This window comes from Marmota flaviventris, chromosome 3 (assembly GCF_047511675.1).
Source record: "Marmota flaviventris isolate mMarFla1 chromosome 3, mMarFla1.hap1, whole genome shotgun sequence".
Lineage (NCBI taxonomy): Eukaryota > Metazoa > Chordata > Mammalia > Rodentia > Sciuridae > Marmota > Marmota flaviventris.
The window spans coordinates 46,985,698-47,007,903 of NC_092500.1; the positions used below are offsets into that span (position 1 = coordinate 46,985,698).

General features: G+C 36.2%; 1 protein-coding gene across 2 annotated transcripts in view; it reads left to right on the plus strand.

Moving 5' to 3' along the window:
- Positions 1 to 22,206, plus strand: part of Ptprr (protein tyrosine phosphatase receptor type R) — a 262,896-nt gene that overhangs the window by 229,057 nt on the left and 11,633 nt on the right. For both annotated transcript variants that reach the window (XM_027928323.2, XM_071609161.1), the window contains 4 exons: positions 33 to 170; positions 12,640 to 12,750; positions 14,077 to 14,234; positions 17,529 to 17,642. In XM_027928323.2, coding sequence (XP_027784124.2) covers positions 33 to 170; positions 12,640 to 12,750; positions 14,077 to 14,234; positions 17,529 to 17,642 — 521 coding nt within the window. The remainder of the gene's footprint in view (positions 1 to 32; positions 171 to 12,639; positions 12,751 to 14,076; positions 14,235 to 17,528; positions 17,643 to 22,206) is intronic.

Consider the following 22,206-nt stretch of genomic DNA (forward strand, 5'->3'; position numbering starts at 1 on the left):
AGACAATATGTTTGTCTCTTTACTCCAACTAGGGCTACAGTGGCAAGGAGAAAGCGTTCATTGCCACGCAGGGTCCCATGATCAACACCGTGAATGACTTCTGGCAGATGGTTTGGCAGGAAGACAGCCCTGTGATTGTTATGATCACAAAACTCAAAGAAAAAAATGAGGTATGATCTTTAGCCAAGTTCTGGATGTTATGCACGTTCTAGTGCTAGGGAAGAGGTTTTGGGTAAGTAAAATCACCATGTACCTCTGACAGGTAGATTTAACCTACTTTGTCCCATTGTCCCAGATGTGAAACACATATTAAAAACTTAAATAAAGTTATATAATATATAACAAAATTATATAATATTCAATATAACTATATAAATCACTTAATGTTAATATTAAACAATATTAAATTACTATTGATATTCTTATTATATAATAATATTAGTTAATATAGTCAAATATATAAATTCTTGATTTTGATTTCCAACCTATTTTAGTGCACTTGTGTCAATTTTGTGGAAATATTTATAGAATTAGAAGTTAATGGGTTAAGATGGAAATTTTCAAAAGGTTAGGTCACTTTATACTTCTGAAAAATGGTAATTGGTATTGGTCTATGAGTGACAGTTTTCCTTCAGACAAGTCAATATACTTAGCGTGCACACATCTCATTTGTACCCATAGTCTCAGTAAGGACATTGAATGATTCCTGAAGTCTACTCTCCTAGGTATTACTTATATTTTAGGACATCTTATTGGGGTAATTCATATTTTGATTTTAGTTAACATTTTCTTCTCGAAATTTTTATACCAGGACTTCTCCATAACAATAAGAATTTAGGAAAACTGAGCTTTTCCTTATGCCCTTTCGGTGAATTGTAACTCTTGACAATGGTAGAATCCTGCTACTAATTGAAAGAACCCAGGCTCAGAAAAACAGCTATTTGTAAGCTTTAAAAAGTTTGCTGTTTTTTTCCCCATTTTTACTATAATAGATGACGCATTTTTCTGATTATACTGGGAAAATATGTATGTTTTTGGCCAATATACAAAGTTATACACTTAATTAATATATGGCTTACTAATAAACACACTTCTGTGTGAATCTGATACGAGAGCCTCAGTTGGTATGATAAAAATAACTCCTAATATTCTCAGCTGTTTCACATACAATACAACCCTGAAAACATATTAAGTCACTGACAATTCCTGCACAGTTGTTTAAAATACATAGTATTTTAACTTTGTGACGGAAGATTCTTCAAGTTTAAAAGGTATATTCTTTATAGGCATACATCCACATGGACATCCATAGAATTTATGAAATACAGCAGACTTATATAACCTGAAAAACCTTCCACCACAAAACCAGTTACACTGGGTAAAATGTGAAACAACATGTTTGGAGCTTGTAAAAAAGAAAGGAAAGGAAATTTTGGTGCTCAAAAATTTAGTAAAAGCATAAGACCAGAGAATTAAGTATTACTTGTGTTTTAATAAATACTAGACACAAATCCTGTGCTTGCAAGAACCAGAAGTTGAAACTGAGACCTTCCATAAAGTGAACATCCATAGGGGATATACTTAAAAATAAAAAAGTAAACCTCAAAAATAAACCTGCCTTCCAAAAAGGAATGTAATAGGAAATTAATTTGTCTAAATCTGTCCTCCTTGTAAGATAAAAAAATGCTCTTAAGTATTTGAAGGTGAGAAACCCAAGAATTTTAAAATCAGAAATTGCCAGATAGGGTAATTAACCTAAGTGAAGTATCAAGATGGTAGAAAACTACTCTTTATAGAAACAGCGGCAATAATTTCCAAATGCACACAATCTCCATATAGGCCTCACAGAATTTCCAGAAAAACACTCAGTCAAATGTAAATGTGCAAATCAAAATTATAAGACATACAATTAAATAAATATGATAAGGAAAAATAGGGAAAGCAACCAATAGTACAAACAGATCCACAAGAAATTAAAATAACAAAAACTTATGAATGTAGGATTTTAAAAATAATTTAGCATACAAACTATAAAGTAGTCAACAAAAGAACAAATCATTATCAAAAAAAGACTAAGAATATTTATAATCAAACTAAAAAGTATTAGAAATAAATATATTATATAGACATTAAAATGAAAAATAATATGTAGACATTAAAATTTAAAAAGATTACCAGGCAGGTTTATAAAGGTAGACATAGATCAGTAATTAGAGAATTAGAAGATAGAACTGATGAGATTACCTGAAAGATCAAAATGGCTAAAACCAAGAGAGCTGAAGTGACATGAAGAATAGTATTCAAATGCCCCCATGAAATGTTTAATGGATGACTTAGAAGAAAAAACAATGTGAGGAAAAGAAATATTTTTTAAAAGATGGCTACATATTTTCCAAGTCATTGAAAGACATGGGCTTCAAATTTGAAAGGCACAATAAATCCAAGGCTAGATAAGTAAACCTAAGTCCACAGCTAGACACATCTCTGGAAAACACCAAAGAGATGATGTTAACAATCAGATTAACTAGCAAAAGACTTCTCAAAACAAACAAACAACAACACAAAAATACAATAGGGCCAAAAATCAGTAGAATAATACCTAGAAAGGATTGGGGGATGGGGAGACTCTAAACCCTAAACCCAGCAAATCTATCATACAGGGATGAGGGTGAAAGTAAACATTTCAAACAACCAAAAAATGAAAGAATTTAATACCAATAGGATCTTACCAAATTGTAAAGAGATTTAATCCAGAAAAGAAGAGTCAAATATAATAAATAATAGCAAGAAAAGAAATGAAAGAATTAAGGTAGAATTAAAGTACTGGACAATAATAATAAAGCATGAAGAGAGTTAAAATATTTCTATGTTAGTCATGAAAAGGGCAGAAATACAAACTAAGATTAGACTTTAAGATAAATGTGCATGTTAAATTTTCTATGTACTAAAAGAATGGAAGTAGAATGCATAATTTCCAATCTGGCAGAAGAGGAAACAGATAGAATTTTTAAAATTAACTTAAAAAAAAGAAAAAGGAATATAGAAAAATCAAGATAAGTTTTTACAAATTGTAGGCTAGAAATAAATCCAAATAAATTGGTAGTCATGCTAAATATGTATAAATAACTTGCCAATAAAATACCAGAGTTTACAAAATTGATAAATGTAGTTACAGTCTGTCTACAAGAGGACACAGAAATGTTAAAATTAAAATTCTATTTCTTCTATTAAAAATAAAATCATAGCCAGGCATGGTGGCATATACCTATATGGGCTGAGGTAGGAGGATGGCATGTTCAAGGTCAGCCTCAGCAACTTGATGAGACCCTGTCTCAAAACAAAATAAAAGGGCTGAGGATGTAGCTCAGTGGTAGAGCACCCCTGAGTTTAATCCCCAGTATGGCAAAAAATATACAGAAACAAAATAAGTATAAGAAAAGTACCTTAATCTATTTAATCATTTGGAAATATGAATATGTAAATGTTTTTAAACAATTAGATCATATTTTCCACAGAAAACAGTACTTAGTTGCCAAAATTGCTTATTTATTAAGGATTAATGTGTGGCAAGGCATATGTGAAACAATATCTCACAAGGATTACCTAATGGTTTTTAGTGGCCATAAGTTAGGTTATGGCTTTGGTGCTCATGAGCATTTAATACTTTAATTTGTGATGCATTCTATGTTTGTTCACTCATAGAAAATCTCAGAAATACACTTTCAATGCTTTAACTTGTTCTTGAAGTAGGGTTTTATCAGGACAGAGGCTAAGATTGTTAGTCTGAAAGCATTCCTTAGAGGGTACATAGTATGTGACATTTTAAAATAAATTTAACATGAGCAATTAGGAATATGCCAAGCACCAGCAAATGATTGCTCTTCTCCAGCTCCAAGACTAGCATTGTCATCCAACCAGAACTGCTGTCTGTGGCAAAAACGCATGTTATGCACAGTCCACTCACCAGGGATGCTCAGAGCTCTCCATTCTGAGCCTGCAAAGGAATGGAATCCATCTCCTTCCTTCAAGGGCAACAATCCTATTGGACCTAACCTGTTGGTTATGTTCTCAGATTTCAGTCTCTGTAGGAAAGTCAAGTGGACCTGTAAAGGCTAGAATACCTTTTTAAAATAATTCCCACACTAAAGGGTAGCTGAGATTTTTATTTTTTTCTTCCACTGCCTAATTCATATATGGAGAAGTAGATGGTTGGTTTTTCCTATTTTGAGCCTCTTTTCTTTTTCAATATTTGAGATATACTTATTAGGAATATCAGTATCAAACGTGTCATTGTACATCTTCCATGTGTAATCTTCTACTTTTCTTCCCCCTGTAGCCAGGCATAATCCAAAACATTGCAAGAAATATGTTTGATTTTATAAAGATAACTTTAAATAAAGATGAAAATTCCTTTTGGTCCAAACTCTCTAAAGATGTAAATACAATACCCTAGAGGAAACTTTGATGTTTTACAGATCAAATGATACTGAAAAGTCTGGCTTGAAAGGAATGCACAGTAGATTTTGCACTACCAGGAAAATGCTGTTTACCGAAAATGTGCCAACTTTCTTTTGTGTTAAGCGTCATTGTTTGGAAGAGACAAAAATCATTTCCTCCAAAAAATATGGAGGTGGAGTTATCTTTAGAAGTTCCCACGCTTTGTGTTTTTATGAACCTTTCTACTTTCTAGTGAATAAATGAATGAGTAATTGCCATCTTTTATTCCAAAATCCCAATATTCTATTTCTCACTTTTTATAAAATGAGGATAAGCAAAGGTGAAAAAAATAAGGGTAAAAAATTAGTTCTGATGTTATAATTAAAAAGATTTAGTTGCTTGTAAACTTGAGTTCCCTCATTTAGATAAATCTCAACAAGAAGGGAATTCCTTTTGAAATAAAGAAATATTAAAACACAATATTCAAATTCTTTATACATGAAATATTCTATTACTGGAGAAGATAGAGTGAACAAAGTATATAAAACTGGAACTAGATCAACTCCAGAATGACAAGTAGCGTTTGTGCACATCCAGGGAACCAGCGTCCTTGGACTACCTCTGAACATGGCTTGCTGCTCGGGACTCCGCTTCTTTGTAAATGTTGAGCATAATACACATACTATGGAAGGTATTTTTAGCCTCTACCATCTATTGAATATCTGTACTAAACAGTCATACATAAATTCAGTTACTTCTCACTCTAACTCTACAAAGTAGTTTTTACATTTCTACACTGTAGATAAGAACACTGAAACTTGGAGAGATTAAGTCATTTTACTTAAAGCTTCAAAGTTAGTGAGTGTTGGAATTCAAATTTTAATCCAGGTTTATTTGATTTCAAAATCCAGGCACTTATTCATGATTCCATCATAGAGGACAAAAAAAATAAAATAACTGCAAAACTTTGGAAGGCAAACAACCTACTATTGCTCTCAAAGAACAGTAAGACACCAAATTTATCTTTCACAAAGTGAGGAGATTACTTAGTGATTTGGCTTAATAATACTTCTCTCGAGTATTTAATGCAGCCACATTCTCTCACTATTTTTGCATTCGTCTTTCATCTTAGTTAAGCTATGTGACATAAGAACCACAGACTCCATTTTACCTACTGACTTACTTATTCAGGCATTGCAAACAATTTCACCTAGAAAAGCCACATAAAGCAATCCTATTTTAATTTTTTCCTTCTTTCATTTCGTTCTCATCTGTATCTGATAAAATTACAGAAAATAATCACTTTAGTTATATTTATTTAGCCAAAGAGTTTACACGATGCCTTTGGGTCTGGAGAGTAAGTGACCAAGGGGAAACCACAGTCCAGAAAAACAACACATACAAAAGCATCCAAGAAGCCACAGAGCGGGCATGAGTTGAGCAGTTTGGTGTGATTTGAGCACATGTGACTTAGTAAGGAGTGAAGGGAAATGAGACTGGAAAAGTAAGTCGCATTGAATAGAGGACTATGCTAAAAAAAAAACTTTAGACTTCATTATATAGGCAGCTGGGCACCCCTGAAGATGTTTTTGAAGGAGAGTGAAATAATGCAATTTGTATAGCAGGGATATAATTGGGAGCAGGACGTGTGATTTTGATTAAAAAAAAAAAAAAGCAAGGGGAAGTAGGTTGGGAAGTTGTAGCAACTCCCAGGTAAGAAATAATGGGGTGCAAAAGTAAGGCAGTGGCTGAGAGTACTGAGGAAAAGGAATTTTCCTCAGTACTCTCAGCAAGAGAGAGTAGAAGCCACAGGGCTTAGTTCTTGACTGAATATGAGAGATGTAAAGGACAGTTTGACTTCAGAATTTGGGTGTTGGAGGCTGAGTGGGTGGTGATGTCATGCCCCTACATGGGGAACAAGGGAGATATGTGAGAGAAAAAAAAATGAGCTTCATTTTTCAAGTATAAAGTGTGAGGGTTCTGGAGACTTTGGGATGGTAAAGTCAATTAAATAGGTAGAAATAAGGGTTTGGAGCTCTGGAGAAATGTGTAGGTAGGAGATAGAGATCAGACAGGTGGTGGTTGAAGTTGTAGGAAGATACATAATTGATGTAAAAAGAATAAAAAGGGGATTTGTATTCTCTTGTATATTCTGCTTTTTAATATTATATTATGAGCATCCTTCATGTTGATAATTCATCAAAACATTATTTTTAAAAAACTAGAATTTCATTGTGTGGATATAATAAAATATATGTATTCATTTATATATTAATAGATTCTTAAATTATTTGCACTTTTTCGTCTGGATCTCTGTTTCTTTAAGATATATTTATAGAAGTGGAATTCCTTGACCAAATCATAGGAACTGTAGAAAGAACATATTCCTAATATACATCTAATTGTATATCATCTTCAGTATCTGAAACTCTCCAGCTAATCTCAATGACGTCCATTCACAGTTCCTCTTATAAAACATCCAAAGTTATACATGTTTGTGTACAGCACTTCACTCTTAACAAATATTTATCATCTACCATCAAACACTAGTGTAAACATTTAGACTATATCTTTATTGACAAAACCAGCAAAAATCCCACTCTTTATGACATTTGTAGATGAAAAGGAGGAAATACAATAAATAAGACACAAAATAAATAAATATTATATAGTTATATACAGTGATATTGGTGCATTATTATATGCAGCATGTATACTGCATATAATATACTATATATCAAATATGTTTATTATCACTGATACTATAGGGGGAAAATGTAAGCATAGGGGAAGGTAAGGGAGATGGGAGGCAGTATGTAATATCAAATTAAGTGGTGACTATGGGCATCTTTGAATGAAACATGGTAGAGAATTAGTCAGGCACAGATCCAGCATAAGGCAGAAGCCACAACCAGTGACCTGGAATCTCCTTGTGTGTTGAGGACCGGCAAGGAGGCCAGAGTGGCTGAAGCCAAATGTACAAGGGAAAAAGTGGTGGGAAGAGAAGTCAAAGATGTGACTATTGCCCAGCAATAACCCACTGAAGGTTAATGTCAGAACTTGGTGGGAGTCTTGGTTCTCAAACTCACCTTCTGAAAAGTAGGGAAAACATGGCTTCTTAACCTTGAAAAGATATTGGAGGGGATTAAGTAATATTTTACATCTTGATTACTTTGTACATTAGAAACTACTATGCTAATATTAGCACAAAGGGAAGCCCTGGGTTCCATCCCTTGTACTGAAAAAAAAAACTCATTTTTAATTATAAGACTCTGTCCTTTTTGTTTGAATGTTATTCTAAAGCTAGAATCCTAAATCATATAGCTTGTGTATATCATACCCTTTATATATCATTGAAATTTCACATTTCTTTAAAGTGAGTGAAAACATAGAGAACCTAGTGACAAAATATAAATGCAGAAATCATAATTAGGTTTTTAAACTTTACATGAACTTTAATGTTGTCACAACTTTACCTGATTTGACTATAGTTTTCTTTACTGATTCACTTTTTTCCCAATTAAAAATATATTCAACCCGTGTAGTAATCTTATAAAACTTTTTTTTAAACCTTAGAAGTAGAAAGTTGTGATACTTTCCCTTTTTCCCTTCCCATAATAAGGGTCACAGCTGACACTCCTATAACAGAAGGCAGTTTAACAACATAAAAATATAGCAAATTTATTTTATCAAAGCCTTATATGACGTGGGAGTTTTTGGAAATGAAGGCCTGAAGACCCAGGGAAAATTCTATTTTCATGCTTAGGTTTGATAAAGAAGGGACAGCTATATAGAAATGTGATTGGACAAAAGGGTATAATCTAATGAGAGTTGGGGAGATACTTCTTGTCCTTTCTGTGTATGGCTCCTTCCTCCCAGATATGGGACAAAACCCCTCTGGAACAAGGGTCCTATAATCTACTCTTTAGATTTCATCTTTATTGACAAAACCAGCAAAAATCCCACCTTTAATGACATTTGTAAATGAAGAAGAAGAAATACAATAAATAAGACACAAAATAAATAAGTATGAGATAAGTCAGAGAATTTTTGATTGCCAGCTCCTACACAGAAAGGCAAGGCTTCCAGTTTTATGGTTTGCTTTGGAGGAGGGGAGGTTCTCCTTTCTATGAACTGCCTTGAAGAACAGAAACTCTGATGTCTATGACTCATCTTGGAGGAGAAAGACAAGAGGAGTCAGGCGGGCAAGAGACCTTAGTCACTTCTAAGGACACTTCTGAAGCCCTCTAGTTACCTGAGTTGAAACACACAAAGTGCCTACCTTGGGATGGTGTTTTCTGAGCTCCAACACGCTCCCCTACTTCACTGATTTACATAATATTTAATTAAATTACCAGGCTTCAATAATGAGAACAGCTGCCACAAAGAGGTTTCTGTTTAAATACTGCTTAGTAAACATACAGTCCCCAAACTGGTGGCAGAAATAGAAGGTCCAATAAACATGAACCAAGAGCTTGTGCGTTCCTGGACATCAGCATGTTATAGAGGGGACCGTGGGCTTCAGTTGACGCTGTCTTTAAGTAAGCTTGGTTAAGAGTCCATGTGGAAACCAAGATGGAAAGTAGAATTTATAAAGTGGTGGTTTCCCAGAGGATCTCAGCTCCAGAAGGAGTTTGCCCAGAGACCCAAAACACTTGAGCTTCAGTTTCCTCAGGTATAAAGGGATTTGAAATACAGTAATACCTACTACCCGCTCTACGTACCTCAAAGGATTGTGGAAGGGACTAAATGACAAAATATTGGTGAAAATACTTTTATATGAAATCACTGGCCAATTAATAATGTTTGGCTGGAGTGCTGGAAACAAGAGTAACTATAATAATTTTAGACAATCTCATCCATTCTATCCCTTTCTTATGTATCAATAAGTAAAATTGAGCATCTTCTTTTTATTTATTTAGAGTCATTTTCTATGTGGTGATACATGTCTTTAGATCATAGAGCAAAATCTCTGGTTTTAAATGTACAAACAAGAAAATAACTTAAAAATAGATATCTCATTTCCAGGCATCTAAACTACTAGCTAGAATTCCTTCTTCTTTAAACATAAATAACCCTCATTTGGTAGGGGTGATAGAAGATGGTCAAAGGGGGAAAAAATCATAAAAATATATGAGTTTGCATTGTTTCACATTGTATTCCACTTTTGCTATAAACTGCTAATTAGAAAGAATCAATTAATGTCCACAATCTTTTCAGTCAGGATTTGATAATTACTTATTTACCCTAGAAGCACACGGTCCTCTAAAAACCTCATTTTTCTCCAAACTATGAATTCTTAAGATTAATAGATAATTTGACTAAAGGATCAGCCTAGTTGGGAGAATAGTGATGTTTTAGGGTTATATTCTACTACATAGCATGCTATTTCAAATTACCTACAATTAGTGTGATTTCATAATATTATCTGCAAGATAGCATTTTGCTTCCTTGCATTTTCTGCCTCTTTCATATCATTGTTAGCACCACACTAAAGAAACCCTAAAAAGCTGTTCAGGAAAATAATTTGAACATGAACTTGTGCTCTTAGAAACAGCTCCATTTGCAGCTCTCCCCCACTTCGTATTCAACAGCACCCACACTTATCTGGTCTCTTTTTCTACTTTCTTCTAAAAGGGGGAAAATGTATTCAGTGTGTAAAAATAAGCTATTGTATCTCTGAGAGGAGATGGGATGCTAATTAAGGGTTGTTGGAAGGAACAAGTCACATTGCATTGTCTACTGGGAGCTGGCTGCCAATTGCTTTTTTGGTAAAGCGTCAAGGAAAACATTCAAGAGGCCAGGGCCAGCTTGGGAGAGAAGCAAGCAGCCGAGGCTTCCACTTATCCAGGAGGTGCAGAAGCCTGCTCAAGTACTGTGAATCAGGTGCAGGCAGCGAGCTCCTGCCTGGCAGCTTTCCTTACTGGTTTCGAGAGCCACCTTTCTAAATGGGAGCCTGCTGCTCAGGTCTGATCCGGGACAATGGGGCACGTATGCCAGAGTACTGCACCACTGCTTGCCTCTTTCTTTGGTCAATTCTTTTTCCAAGATTCTTTGTCACTCTTCTTGGATTCATCGGGGAGACATGGGTTTTAAGAAACACAATAGCTCGGGTCTTGCAGCGAAATAATTGATGCTCCACTGAAAGAAACCAGGCAAATTGGTTAGTATGATTACCTTTAACAAACGGGGACAATTTTAGACATTTGGCAACTGCAGGGGGAAATAAGTTGCTCTATTTTTAAAAGGTTTATTTTCTTGGGCTAGATTGTAGCTCAGTGGTAGGGTGCTTGCCTAGCATGTGTGAGGCACGGGGTTCAATTCTCAGCACCACATATAAATAAATAAAAATAAAGGTCCATCAACAGCTTAAAAACAATTTTCTTTTTAAAAAAGGTTTCTTTTCTTCATATTACCATTAAATCAGCTAGAGCAAGCCTTTAGTCTGATTGCCTGCAGTTGTGAGTGGCATGTAAATAAAGCTGAAATGATTTACTTCATTTAGAGAAGGATCAAAATGTGGAAGATATAAATGTGTTTATAATGTAATGGATGAAAGATATTGTGATTCGGCTAGGTGAGGTGACTTCCTGTGTGGCTCTAGCATGTAGAGTGATTGGTGTTCAGCATTATAAAGCCCCAAGGTGTGTTTCTGACAATGTACATGTCTTTACCTTTAGCTCTGTAAGTCGATTCTTTTGCCGTTTTCTTGAATCTATAAGTATTTAAAATTTTTTCAAGTGTGTTGTTCATCTCCCTCTGACTTAGAAGAGTTGAGCCAAGCGTCCTGGTACTAAAAGACCCTGACTGAAAGCAACGAGTGAAAGAATTCCTGTATATAAATGTGTATGCTTGAGAGAAAGGGTTAAGTGCTATTTAAACAACATTTCCAGAATTAACTTCACTTCCCTGGGCATTCAAATTAAAATATCAACTTTCACCCTTTAGTTTTTTAACCATCAAAAAATGTGATTAGAAAATTAGCAATTCCTTTGTAGTTATTTAAAAGACAAAGTAATAAATAATATGAGCTTATATGTATGCTTGAATCTTACTTGGCAGTTTTCTTTTAATAATGATGTCTGAATATAATAATTAAATAATATTTAGTGCATGAAAGTGTAATCACTTTGGGTTCACAATATATTTCCCAGTAGTTTTAAGATGTAACAACAACAATATTAGCATTGTGTTCTAAGAGTTTACTGTAAACCTGGCTTTGTCCTAAGTACTTGAACATTTTAAATCATGAGGAAACTGAGACCAAAGATGTTAATTATCTTGCTTATGGATTCACAGATAATAAGAAGAGCGACCAAAATTTGAATCCAGACCCTCTGAGTCCAAAGTCTGTGCCTTAACCACTATGCTATACTAACGTGCTTAAAATATAATTATTACTCTTATTAAGCCTCTCAAAGTAGATCCATCATAAAAACATGTTAAAAATAATTTAATTATACATTTATTTCAATAGTGCCATAAGTTAAAAATCCCTTAGACCTGTGAAATATAATACCATAGATGCATTAATGATCATAACCTCTGCCTTACATACAGGGGAAACTTTATTCATTGGAATCTAATATATTACAGATACTCTTATTGGATATATCAGGAACACAGGTGAATTGTGCCTTACCTCAATCATTGTGGGAGAATATTTCTTTTATTTTTATCATCACATGATAAACTCTAATATTTGGATTTTAATTTCTTGGTTTAGTTCTTAAGTACTTTTTAATTTCTATGCAGACTTTTGGGAATTTTTTGCCTCTCTATTTCATTATTATTGGTATGGGATTAGTAATGATAGTATTTGATAGGGCTTGTAAAAATTTACTTTTTAAAAAATCACAACCTATTGAGACATAATTTTCATACTATATAATTCACTGTTTAAATGTACAGTTCAGGGCTGGGGTTGTGGCTCAGAGGTAGAGCGCTTGCCTAGTACATGTAAGGCACTGGGTTTGATCCTCAGCACCACATAAAAATAAATAAATAAATAAATAAAGATATTGTGTCTATCTACAACTTAAAATTTTTTTAATTTAAAATTTACAATTCAATGGTTTTAGTATATTTATAGAGTTTTAAAATTGATATTTTATTTTTCTAATTAATAACAGAAAACATTTTAAGATACTTAAATGAAAGGTACTCCAAGGCTGATAAAAGTTCTTCCTTCCCCTCCTCCAGAAATGTGTGCTATACTGGCCAGAAAAGAGAGGGATATACGGGAAAGTTGAGGTTCTGGTTATCAGTGTAAATGAATGTGAAAACTACACCATTCGAAACCTTGTCTTAAAGGTAAGATTATATAGCTGTAGCTATCTACGAAGTAGATGAAATTAGAGGATGACATTTCTACTTTGAAATTATTTACACTAATAAGAATTACAGATTCAGCTTAAACACATTAAGTAATGTGAAGATCAAAGAGAAACTATAATCATTCCCTCATGTATTCTTTGTTGTCAGCTACTGTTAGTATGTGGAATAATTAAATTAATCTAAATAGACATTAAGGAAGTTCATTATGTAGGATGTTGGGATCTTCTAATTTGCATTAATAAAACATCTCTGATTTAACCTTTTCAAAGCCTTTAACAAAAGCCTTGTGCTGGAGACTTTACCATGACTCTTTATAATATCATTTTGGCCTAAGCAGCTTTAAGCAAGGCCTGGAAACTATGAAAGAAAAAAATCTGCACCAGTGGGTGGCTGTGGGAGGCAAGACAAGCCTGAAGTGTTGATGAGTTCTTAAAAAACTGGAATTACAGTACTTCATAGGGACTTCCCCCAGACCAGCTTACGTCATACAAAAATTATCTTATTTAACTTGTTCCTCAGCAAGTGCTGGGGAATATTGCTATGGCATTATTCTTGCATCTAAAGAAGAATCATCCCAAAGATGTCAAGCCTATCAGCAGCCTCAATGCTGGAACAGAATCATCACAAAGAAGAAGACAGCAGAGGGAGAGCTGCAGGGATGGTTTTCATTGGAAAGTTTGACATCAGAAGGAATTTACCAAAATCTGGTTTTCAGCACTCACCCAGTCCATACCAGGTCCCCACTCGGGTTCAGGATTTTGAGATGATGTGCTCAGGCTCTTGTTCAAAGTGTTTCCAATCTAGGGATCCCATCGAGCTCCCTTACTACCAAATTCCTCACTGCTGTTAAATCCTGGAATATGGGATGAGTGTAAAAAGATCAGCATGACTGACTATGAAATTAAATGTTCTCATATTGTTTAACGTATTTGTAATAAACTGTCAAGAGGGATCATAGAGCAGGAAACACATTAATTGAGATTCTTTCTGGCTACATTTTCACCTACCCTTTTCACATAGAAAAATATATATAAACATATATCTAGTCTCTGGTATATATATATTATATATTATAGATAAAAATGTAAATGTCACTTTATAGGTGCAAGAGTGTCAACCTTTCAGGTCAGAATGTTGAAGGTAAAGTTTTCTCAGTTCTTCAGAACTCTTATAGATTTTTTTTTCCATGTAGATATAAGTAGCTTGCAAGATGGGAATGATAGAAGACTTTCAGTATTGTGTTCTGGGTGACTTTTAGTTTCATAAGTGAATAAGGCATTTGGTGGCTATTGCTATTTTCAGCAAGGAAGCCACACCCAACTTGTGAAGCATTACTGGTACACCTCATGGCCTGACCACAAGACTCCGGACAGCGCCCAGCCCCTTTTGCAACTCATGCTGGATGTAGAAGAAGACAGACTTACTTCTGAGGGCCGAGGGCCTGTGGTTGTCCACTGCAGGTAAGGCATGAACCTGTCTTTCTGCCTTAGCAACTATTCTTTCTTTATAAAGTCACAGAAATGAAAGAATTAGGGGTTTGCTTCCTGGATGTGACATTCTTGACAGATTAAATATTTATCAAAATTGGTTAACTTTCTAATATTTTAGTCTTCATCAAGAGGATGCTTACAGAAACGAATACACCCTTTTAAGGCATTTTCAGCAAACAGACTAGGAACAAAATATGAATTCTAAATAAATAAGCTCAGTGTGCAGGACACCTTAGGCAGTCATCTGACTTGAAATTTAGGCTGATTTATTTTGCCTCATCAGTCTCATGTGCACTAAGAATTACAGATGTGTTTTCTGAAATTACCAATTGCTTTTCCATTCTTTCAAGATGGCACCTAAACTCTACATGGATTGTGTCTTGATCACATTCATTGTTATGTCAAATTTGGTGGAACTGGTCAGCTATTTTCAGTTACCTCATGAAATTCAAATGGAAACAAATTTATGAAGTGGGAAGTGGGAAACTGCAGGTTTATTAAAAGAAAAATAATGTGCTATTACCAGAATGTGGGGTATGGTGGCCAGGCCAACAGCAGCAACAGTCTTCCCTAGTGACTCCTTTCCCTAAGGTCTATCTTTAAGCTCACCTAGTACCCTTCCCCCTCGTTTTCCTTTTAGAGAAACCCAACTAAAGCAAAGTAATTTAAAGTCATTTATAGAACCAATCATTTATTCTCCATACATTCTCAAAATAATTCATGTTCCTTTGTTTAACCTCATAAGTTTCTTAAGAGAGTTTTGATAAAGCCTTGAATAAATAAAATGTTTTATTTCGGATTATCCTTCTGGCCTCCTTCCTTCTTGAAACTTTGTGATTTAATTAGGATTAAAAGTTAATATATATGTCTGTTTATCCAAAGGTGTCTTTATCCAGTGTTTTAGCATTAGGCCTTGCCCTAAACTTAGCTTGGAGTTGAGAGAAAACAAACTAATTGCCCATACTCAAGGGCTGAAACTATCCCCCACCCCAAATCATAAAATAATCAGTATATCTAAACTGAACTAGCCATTTCCCCTATAAATCCAGGCCCCCTTTCTGATTACTGTTTCTAAGAATGAGGCCTTCTTTTTTCCAGCATTCAATGTTGACAGTTATCTTTGGCCCTTCTTTCAACTCCATCCTCAGTATCTAATCAGTTACCAGATTGGCTTTCCCTTCAAAGCTTCTCCCATAATCACCTCTTCCTGTCCAACCACCCTAGTTCAGGCCCTTCTGACCTCATCCATGTAGTTTAGAAGTAGCTGGCTAATTGCACACATATACCCTTCTTCCTGTGCCATGATGGCCCACCTTGTCAACTTCTCTGGGATCATGTTCCTAAAACCACTTTTCATCACATGAAATCCTTGCTCAAAAGTTGTCAATGGCTTTGCATTGCCTAGAGCAAAAGTCCTTAACCTTGAGTCCTTAGGTAAACTACAGGGATTAGTGAACTCCTTGAAATTATTTGAACTAAGACGTGTGAATTATTTCTGGGAAGTGAAAGATTACAGTTTCCAACAATTAAGGGAAAAAAAAAAAAAAAAAGGTGTACAGAGGATGCAGTCCAAACCTCTTAGCACTCCAAGTAAGATTCCAGAGTACTTTCCCAAGCTTATTTCCCACTTTTCTAACGAAATAACTTCTACTTCTAGCCAGGCTAGTACATTTATTGTCACATGTCATAATCCTGTTTTGCATCAGTTCTTTCTTTATATCATTGTCACACTTGAAAAATTTCTCATGCATGATAGCCAAAATGCCTGCCACACAGAGGGTACAGATCAAATGCTATTTCTTCCATGAAACAAACTGTCTATGGACACTTCAACTAAAAGACACCCATTCCTTCTGATTTCCTATGTACTCACATCCAACAGGAAGCAATACCAGCTATGAGAAGCTAACAGTATTTGAGTGCCAAGATGGGAGAGATTAATTCCAACCCTGGGGGTTGAAGAAACCTCTAAACATTGGAATAATGTTGAACTAGGTCTTAAAAAATGATCAATGTTTGTGGTTTTAAAAGGTGGTGGGGAAGGCATTTCTGACTGTGAAAATGTCATTGAAACAGAAAGGAAAATGAGAATAATAACACATAGGCTAGAAAGAAGACAGCAAAAAAGACATTCAGATTTTGCAAGATATGAATACCCAACAGGGAGGTCAGACATTATAATCTTAACTAATGGAAGCCATCCACAGTTTTTGAATAAGGAGTGATATAATGATGCCCTTATTTTAGAAAGATGAACCTTGCAGTTGTGTGTATATCATGTATTAGTCAAGGAAAAGATTTGAGACTTGGAAACCACAATGAGATCACTGCTAGTCATGGACTGAGGAGATGGTGAAGATGCAAATAGTCTACAGAAAGGAAAGCATGGATCAAAGGCTCAGTAGAGATGGAAAAATAGAAGAATTGGTAGCAGATTGGAAGTGGGAGGTGAGAGAGGGGGAGATGTTGAAGATCGCTTCAAGATTTCTAGGCTAAAAAACTGGTGGCTCAGTGGTAATGCCATTGAAGGAAAAGATAATTCATTCCATTTTAAATACACTTAGAGATACTGAGCGAGAGCAAAATAGTAACAGCAAGAGCTCCAGCTAGAAGAAATTTAGTTTTAGATGGAGATTTCAGAGAAATTCACATAAAGACTTGGTGGTAGAAATTGGCATGTGAGAAGGGTCTTGTCCAGTTGATTTTAGGGGCATATTGTGTAAGGCAGATAAATGTGTGAACCCTCCAGGACAGACAGCATTTCGATGATTATCTCTACATTAATGATGTGGAATATGTACTTCTAGCCCCATCCCCTCTCTTACACTGGACTGAGTTCTTGGTTATTCACTGAACTCCTCAACATCAAACCCCCATCCACCCTTATCAGCTTTATTCCAGAATCCCCCTGGTCTCAGGGGTGCCGCCATTCCTAGCCTCCAAGCACAAGCATCTTCACTGTACCTTACCTAAGTCTAGGCTCTCGTTATTCTTTCTAGAACAATTACAGTGCCTTTTCAGTATTCTCCCCCTCCCCATCACCTCCCACCACCCCGCTCATCCTACTACTCATAACTAAATAAGATATTTTAAGCACTTAGCACAGAACCAAGCTTGTAATACTCAACACATGAGAGTTTTATTATCATTACTATTCATCTTCACTGCTGTTTCAGATTGTGCACTACCCTTTTGAAAGAACTGCATCTTAACTTTGTCACACACCCCACCCCCATCTTTTTATTCCTTTTCTTTTCCTTGCAGCGCAGGGATCGGTAGGACGGGGTGTTTTATTGCTACATCCATCGGCTGTCAACAGTTGAAAGAAGAAGGCGTTGTGGACGCACTAAACATTGTCTGCCAACTTCGTGTAGACAGGTACGTGTCCCGGGAATTGTGCCATAGGGATTTCACTTCAGAGCTGCGTTATCAGTCACCACCTGATCTGATCAGCCTGACTCCATCAGCTCCGAGGTTCTAAATCTCTACAGGGATTCTTGTAAAATACCAAAAATCATGGATTACATTTAAAAAGCTATTGAAGGAAGTACTGTTCATAACACCAACCATCAAAAATCCAAATACCAAAACTTATGCTTAATCTTTCCTCATCCCTTTTACAGGTTATGATATCTTATATCCCTATTCCTCTGTGTATAATCTGGATTTTCATATGACTTAACTGAATCATTCACTTTAGCATCCTTTGTTTTATTTTTGTGAAACTGGGGATTGAACCCAGAGGTGCTCTACCACTGATCTACATCCGCAGTCCTTTTTATTTTTCATTTTGAGACAGAGTCTTACCAAATTGCTTAGAGCCTTGCTAAGTTGCCAAGGCTAGCCTCAAATTTAGGATCCTCCTGCCTCCATCTCCTGAGCAGCTGGGATTATAGGCAAGCACCATTACATTCAGCTCATTCTGGATGCTGCAAAAACAGCTTTAAACAAGATGAGTGAGGCCCCTGTTCTCCTAGAATTTACATGCTAACACAAGGAAACAAATAACAAATAAAGAAATAAACAAGATTATTCTAGACAGAATTAAATACTGTGAAATAATATAACAAAGAAGACAACAGGAGCTGAGTCACTTGAACTTTAGCCCTATGACCCAGAAAAGTAAAATTGTATGGTTATCTTTTAAGAATTGCTCAACAAATGTTTGCTGAGCACATACTATGTCCTACTTTCTGTGTGTTTAATAAAAGTAGCAAAAAGATTGTTCTGAAAATTAGGTGAGATATTGCTATATACAAGGCACTTAGAATATGGCCAGGCACTTATTAAGCCTTCAAGAAATACTGTGTTTTTAACATCTTCCTTGCTCTAAGTCTTTGTAAGTGTGTCTTCCCTCGTTTTTTTCTTTTAATCTTGATTGGTTTATTAGAGACTATTCATCACAGTGGTTAAGATACTAGACTCTGGAAACAGTTTACCTGAGTTTGCATCCAAGTTTCTACCACTTTCTGGTTTTTGTGGTCTTGGGTGTGTTACTAGACTTTTTTATTCCTTGGTTTTCTCATCTTGAAAATGAAATTAATAATATTATACACTTTTCTTTATTGTTGTAAGGATGAAATGAGACAATTTACGTAAAGCACCTGGCACAGACTAAGCATTTGACTAAGTTTAACTACATTTATTATCAATATACATAGCCAGTAAACGAAATATGTGTCTGTAAACTAGAAATACTAATGTATACCTCACAGGCCTGCAGTAACATCTAAATGAGATTAATCCTGTTGCTGTACTTAATAGAACACAACCTGCATTTCTTCCTGCACTTAACCCTCTCTGCCTCCTCCTTTTGCACACTGCACATGTAATTGCTTCCAAAAATATTTTCTTTTTTTTACATAAGAAAATCAGTTCCAGTTATCCCTCTTCCTTCTCTTAACAATTGCTGTCTTAATCTCCATGAATCCCCTTGTCTTCCATCCAAGAAAGTCCATAGGATGCAGTTGCTTTACTTCAGATTTGGGGACTTATTCTCAGGAGAGGGTTCTAAGTCAGAGCATAAACAACAGCACCCAGTTAGCCTGGAGCTACTCCCACATTGACCTTGATCTTTCCTACTTTGTGTGTCTGTAAACAAGGCTGTAGCATGGGACCCCTACATCCGTGAGGGACTCCAGTGTGTACCCCTGAGTCGTGCTTTCCTACTATCTTATGCCAGAACTGCAGATAAAGCACATGGATGTAAACTGATTCTGAACCCAGTTGACCTATCACAGCTCCCCGGTGCTGTTGAGAACAACGTGCTGAGAAATAGGCTTGGCCTGCTCCTTGTCTGGGCTCCTGTTTGTCAATTCTTGCCTACTCACCCTCCCATCTCCCACATCCCCCACTCATTTTTGTAACCTGACCTCCACCTTGGTCTCCACTTCCCAATCCCATTCCCCTGCCTATGGAATTCTCTCCTAGTTTTGAATAGAATCACAAATACTTTTTTTTTTTTTTTTTTTTTTTTTTTTTTTTACCCTATCACAATGCCTCCTCTATCTACTCCTTCCTTCCTAAAACAAATGGTCAGAAATTTTGGCCTTGGCCTTCCATTACCACCAAGGCCTTCCCACAGGACTTTTTTTTTGTTTTGCTCTTGATAGGATCTTCAAAACATATCCAACTTCTCTGCTGATCTGATGCCTATAGGCTCCCCGTACTCTGGATCTGAATTACTGCCAACATGTGTGTCAAAACCATTGTAACTGGTTTATTAATCAAGACCCCTTCTACATAAATTCTTTCTGAGCAGCTGCATCTGTTGTTTATGTAATAGATCCTCTCCTTAATGTTTTCCCTGAAAGGTCTTTCCTTTGCCTTCCTTCCTTCACAGGATCAACACAGATTTTGCTCTTCTTGTCTCTCCTGTTGTGCATTCTTCTAGTGATTATGAAAAGCAAAACAGAAAATCTTCCTCCTTTACCTCACCTCCTCTTCTTTTTCTCCCCCATCTAGTTCTTCCGCTATTTCCTGACATGCCTCATTTTTAAAACTACAGTTTGTAGCTGCCTATTGCCCCAGACCACATCCTTGACTGATACCAGGAAAACTGATCTCAGAGACTCCAAACATCTGCCTTTATTCTCTTTGAGTGTATCTTTATCAATTTTTCAAACCTTGTCCCGGCGCCCGATTCTCCCTGGTCCTCCTTGCCTTCTGCTCTGGATCTGTCTTCAGACATTCCAAAATACATTAGTCAACATGCAGAAATTTATCTAATCACAGATCTCCACAATGGTCTTCAAAGCCTATGACTCATTGAGCTTCCAAAATTAACCCAAGAGTAGGAAAAACTGTATTTCTTAGACTTATTTTTTTTTTAATGAGAAAACAAAGAATTCAAGACACCAAGTCATGTGCTCAAGATCATATAGTTTAAGGAAATAGCAAATCAGACCTATTTGGAATCCAGGAGTTCAGAGTTCTAATTCAAGTGTATGACTATCAAAATAAGTATGAATATCATAGATAAAAGTAAACAAGCAATGTCTTCAGTAAAACTGCCTGACAAAAGCATGTCTCTTGGATAAGGTTCTGCCGATTAAAAAATGCAAAGGCAGCATGATATTGTAATTTTTAAAACAGCTGTTAGTATGAACAAGGGCTGTTTTTTTCAACAAATGAAGTGAGATGGTCTGCAGTTGCCTGAAGAATACAATTTAAACAACAGAAAAGTTGTCTTACCCCTTGTAAGGGTCAGGCGAAGCGTCGGAGAAAGAGACCACCAAGTGACCACTCATGCAATTGGCAGAAGGGGATTTATTGAACCAGCATGCTGGGGCTCTGTGCCCACTCAAGAAGGGAAAGCAGCCCAGAGCCCCGAGCAGGGGCTGAGCACTGCTTAAGTACACTTTTTGGGAGAGGGCGGAGGGCTTTGTATACATCAGAACAAATCATCATGAGGCGCGGGAAAATTGAACAACAACTCCTAAACATGATTAGTTCATTCATTGGCAGGAACAGGTCAGGCTGGAGTGATAGGTCATTCCTAAGGAGGGGGTTACATTCAAACTGATTGGTTTTAGGGCCTAAATGACTACGTGACCAGTTACACAGAGCCCTTCAGTTATTAAACAACCAAGTAGTCAGGGGAAATATTTACTGGGCAGTTCCAGTATTGTCCTAACAGCTACAGGGATTTCAGGTTTTGCAGGTAGCATAGAAACCTAACAATACCTAATCCTTTACATTTTAACTCAGACCTTGCAGCTTAGAAACTTTACAACACCCGGTCTTTTACCCTTTAACTTTTACGCTTTAACTTCAATTTCTTTTACCCTTACACCCTAAATGTCTATGAAGAATCCCTGAAACGTCTGTGTAGAATGAGTATCTAAAACACTGTTTTTAGAGAGTCAACCTTTGTCTAGAAGAATCTTTTTTTTTTTCAAGTTCATTGAACCGGAGGATGAGAAGTGAGGGTAAACCTGTATAACTTCTCAGCTATCTAACGCTACACTTCAAAGGAGGTGATTTACCATTTCCCAGTATAATAGCTAGAGAGGATGTAACTCTCCATCTTAGGAATCCATTCAGAACTTGGGTTCAGATGAAAGGGAATAGAAGAGAGATCCCCAGATGCCAAGCACACTCTGATGAGGCCCTGAAGCCAAGGAGACTGGTAGACCAGCTCTGTGCAACAGGAAGACATGAGGTATTGAGAGGAGCAGAGGAGCTCCAGCCTGGGATGCCTCCGGCAAAACTGGATGCAAAATTGGCCCAATGTAAAATGAAAATGGGAATCTCTTGGCTTAAAAAGTTATATAACATTTCTAGGCAGTGATAACAGAGTATTAATCCAAGTGCAAGGTCCCTCTCAACACAAGGGCAGAGGGCATGAATGACTGCACACATCATAAATCCTGGAACCACCCTGCTTTGGGATGTTTTTAGGGTGGGTGTTTGTGGAACCTTGTGCCCTGAGGGACAAGCC